The 3,496-nt window shown below is 35.1% G+C and overlaps 1 protein-coding gene across 1 annotated transcript; it reads right to left on the bottom strand.

Moving 5' to 3' along the window:
• Positions 1-253: 253 nt before the first annotated feature.
• Positions 254-2,748, bottom strand: LOC108321258 (NEP1-interacting protein 1). The gene is made up of 5 exons (XM_017552955.2): positions 2,076-2,748; positions 1,481-1,659; positions 1,132-1,215; positions 690-857; positions 254-577 (listed from the first exon to the last, which is right to left on the bottom strand). The coding sequence occupies exons 1-5, from the start codon at positions 2,218-2,220 to the stop codon at positions 455-457; spliced, it is 699 nt and encodes a 232-aa protein (XP_017408444.1). The 5' UTR covers positions 2,221-2,748; the 3' UTR covers positions 254-454.
• Between the last annotated feature and the right edge of the window lie 748 nt (positions 2,749-3,496).

Raw genomic sequence — 3,496 nt, forward strand, 5'->3', positions numbered from 1 at the left:
AAATACTTTATCAAGACATTAAATAAGTAAATCTTTTTCAGTGCACACGTATCTTCACTTTACACAATTAAATTCAAATCATAGTTTAATTGAGATTGAAAATATATTGGGATTTTATTTTCAGCATGGGAAATTTCAGGGAAGCAATTGTTTGATCCATGTACGAATGCAGAACTTCAACACAAAAACTGTGTCTGGTTCTGTTTTCCAAAAACTGAAGATAAAATAAAACAGGAAAACAGTGGACAACGGCTTGGAAAAGGGTCAATAACTCATCCATATACAAGAAGTGGAAAGTGTTTTATCTCAAAATTTTCTTTACACTAATTTAGTACAATGAAACCACTCAAACTGCAATGGCTCCTACTAGATGTAAGTCCTAGAATGAAATGAGCGTATAAACAAAAACAAAAAAAAAGGACTTTTTTAGCGGTCTGTGCTATGATATACAAAATTACAGATCCCTTCTGCATAATGGGCAAGAACCATGTCTAAAGAGCCACTTATCTATGCAAGGAAGGTGAAACATGTGATGGCAATGAGGTAAGCTTCTTACTGTTTCTCCAAGCTGAAAGTCCTGCATAGGCACAAATGTATAAATGTTTATAACATAATACACAATCATTCAAACATTTAATTCAAGGTATAGACATCAACTGATACTGACAAGGGAAAGTGTAAAAACCAACCTGCAGGCAAACTGAACAAGAAACTCTATCACCAGATGCATCAATATTGTTGTCAGTTGTAATTTTTATTTTTGGAATTTTTTCAACCAAATCTCCAGACAAACCTTTGGCACCACCGGTGTCAAAGATGTTCTGAACCTCATCAAAGCTGGTTTCAACAGCACCCATCTGATAAGAAAGAACAGAGGTGTCAGAAGGAAAATAAGTTCATAAGCAAATCTCAATCTCATTACTGCAATAAGTGCATGTTTGGATTAAAGTTTACAAACTCGTGTTTGAATGAATTTCATTTTGCTTGCTTAGTTTGCAAAAGCAACCTTGATATTGTTACTTTCAATTGAAAAACTTTGTTTCAGGCTAATTATAACCAAACCGAGTGTATGATTCAAAGGCAAAATGGTAAATCAATCATGGCCTAGTTCCTTTAGGCACAGCAAATTACCTGATTTTGAACAGCACTCAACATGGCTGGACCTATCCTCTCACGCACAAGTCTCCCACTCAGTAAGCTGGCGATAACATCAATCTGCATAGCTCAAAAAGATCAGGCTACGCCACATGCAATTCTAAATGATAAACAATTAAGCATAAAGGTTTTTGTGTTGTTCAACAATCAGTCCTGGAATTCCGTTTGGCTAATCCACATAACGAAGGCTTGCATTTAATGATTATGTAAACTTATGAAGGAAAACACTAATTCCATTTGAACAAAAGACATCAAAGGTACCTAGGAAGTTAGTTGTATTTAAAATCTGTACATCAACAAAGCCCTGGAAGCTAAGGAAACTCACCAAATATAACACGCAGCCAATTCCAGATTCGTCAGATTGCCAAAGAACAAGAGACGATTCAAACACTTCAATGGAAAATACAGCTCCTGATATGGCTCCAACAGCAGCCCCTCGAATGAAGCCACTCTCAGTTTCTTGTCCTATCAAAGCTCCAGTCAAGGCCCCCAACAAAGTGCCCACTGCAGATAAAACAATCCATCAAAACTCGTTGTACCTTAAGCATAGCACATGGTGCCAATAGGATTGGAAAAACATTAACCACACAACACAAATTTGTCTGTCTTTGAAGATGAAAATAACAAAACAAAACAACACAAGCAAAACAATCCAACCAAGAAATGGCGCACCTCCACCCCATGTTTCAAGTTTCAATTTTTATAAAAGAAATACGCATTTCTGTCTCAATCGAAAGCCCCCAACATCACACAACAGAAGACAATGACAACAATCCACCGAAAAAGATTAAAAACACGACAAGAAAAGGCAAAACCCATGACGATAGGAGGAAAACAGAAGCAGATCAAGAGTTCGGATTAGATTATAAAATGTAACGAAAGGAGAATGGAAATAAACAGAAGAGAAAGAAGAAGCGAACCTAATGCAAAGCAGAAGGTCAAGATCGCAGAGAAGATGTTCCCAATGACGGCGGAGACGGCGAGGGTACCAAGCTGCTTAACCCTCTCGACGAGATTCCCGAGCGAAGACGAACGCAAAGGACAGGGATTTGGCATAAACTCCATCTGGGTGTGTGAGAAAATTGAAGAGATTGGAGGCAAATTGAAAGGCAGAAAAGGAAAAAATAAGCAAAAGGGTAGGGTCTGATGTCACCAGATTCGGGTTTAAGGAGAAGTTAAATTAATATATATGTTAACATTTACAACATGAACAATAATGACGATAAGAATAAAAGACGCGCTCTTGTGCAATGCTTAGTCTACAAGCATGAAAGAAGATTGAAAGAAGCTGCAATCAACCAACTCGCATTTAAAACTTGGGTGCCTTTAACGCGACCCTTTCCCTCTCTTTATATCTTTATGGCTAATTTTTTTGGGCTAAATCTAAATTAATTTAAATGAAAGGAAACAAAATCGCTTTCAGATGACACGGGACGGTGATAAAAGAGAAGAGCGTGGCAAACCAACCACGAAGAGTCACGAGAATTTAGTTTGGTTTTTTGATTTTTCGATCACTCGTTTATGTTTCGGGTCAGAGCGCGGTTTGAAGCTTAGACTTGGAGTTGGAGGCTTTGATTGGCTACGGTTTTCTCTGCAACTTGTACGACCGCACTGCTTATTTTTCACATTTTTCAATATCTCATTTAATAGTTAATAATGGGTGGCTATATTATACAAGGCTGTTACTTATTCTTATTTTATTTGTCTGGTCCCTCTCTTTTGAAAATATCTTCCTCCGTTGGGTCCAGTAGGTGCGTAGCACCAGACTTTGTTCAATGCCTTTGGGATAATGTAAGATATAGTCATCCCTCTCACACACTATTATTGCACTCCTCCATATAGTTTAAACCCAAGAATGGTAAATGATAATAAATAAATAAATAAATAAAAACATAAAATCACAGTGAAGATATTTTCTGAGAAATTTTAAATGTGGTAGGTGATCTCGTCGAAATGACACATAAAAACCAATATTTTTAAATAAACTTTATTCAAAATTTCACTTTTTACAAAACACTGGAATTAAACTAGCTTTAAAATTTATTAGTAAAAGGTGAATTGTTGATAATACTAATATATAATATAAAAGTAGGTGAAAATTTTATTTTACAGATTAATTTTGTATTGTTGAGTTGTGTTTAAAATTTACTTATTAATCTGATATCGTATTAATCTCATATAAGAGTTTATCCTATTAAATTTGTTATTTATTTATGTTATTAACTTTGTGTATTACACGCAAAATATATAACGTTGTACTTATTAATAACTACTTTCAATAAATAAATATATATGTTAATGTAAGAAAATGAATTTCCATTAACTAAGACTAGTTTTCTAG

The sequence above is a fragment of the Vigna angularis genome, chromosome 10 (assembly GCF_016808095.1).
Source record: "Vigna angularis cultivar LongXiaoDou No.4 chromosome 10, ASM1680809v1, whole genome shotgun sequence".
Classification (NCBI taxonomy): Eukaryota; Viridiplantae; Streptophyta; class Magnoliopsida; order Fabales; family Fabaceae; genus Vigna; species Vigna angularis.

What these genes read in the sequence shown, in the direction of transcription:
- LOC108321258 (XM_017552955.2), bottom strand. Translation starts at nt 2,220, where the DNA reads ATGGAGTTTATGCCAAATCCCTGTCCTTTGCGTTCGTCTTCGCTCGGG. An exon ending in TGAGTGCTGTTCAAAATCAG is followed by an intron (nt 858 to 1,131) that starts GTAATTTGCTGT and finishes CTTTCTTATCAG; the next exon opens with ATGGGTGCTGTTGAAACCAG. An exon ending in CTTGTTCAGTTTGCCTGCAG is followed by an intron (nt 578 to 689) that starts GTTGGTTTTTAC and finishes GTGCCTATGCAG; the next exon opens with GACTTTCAGCTTGGAGAAAC.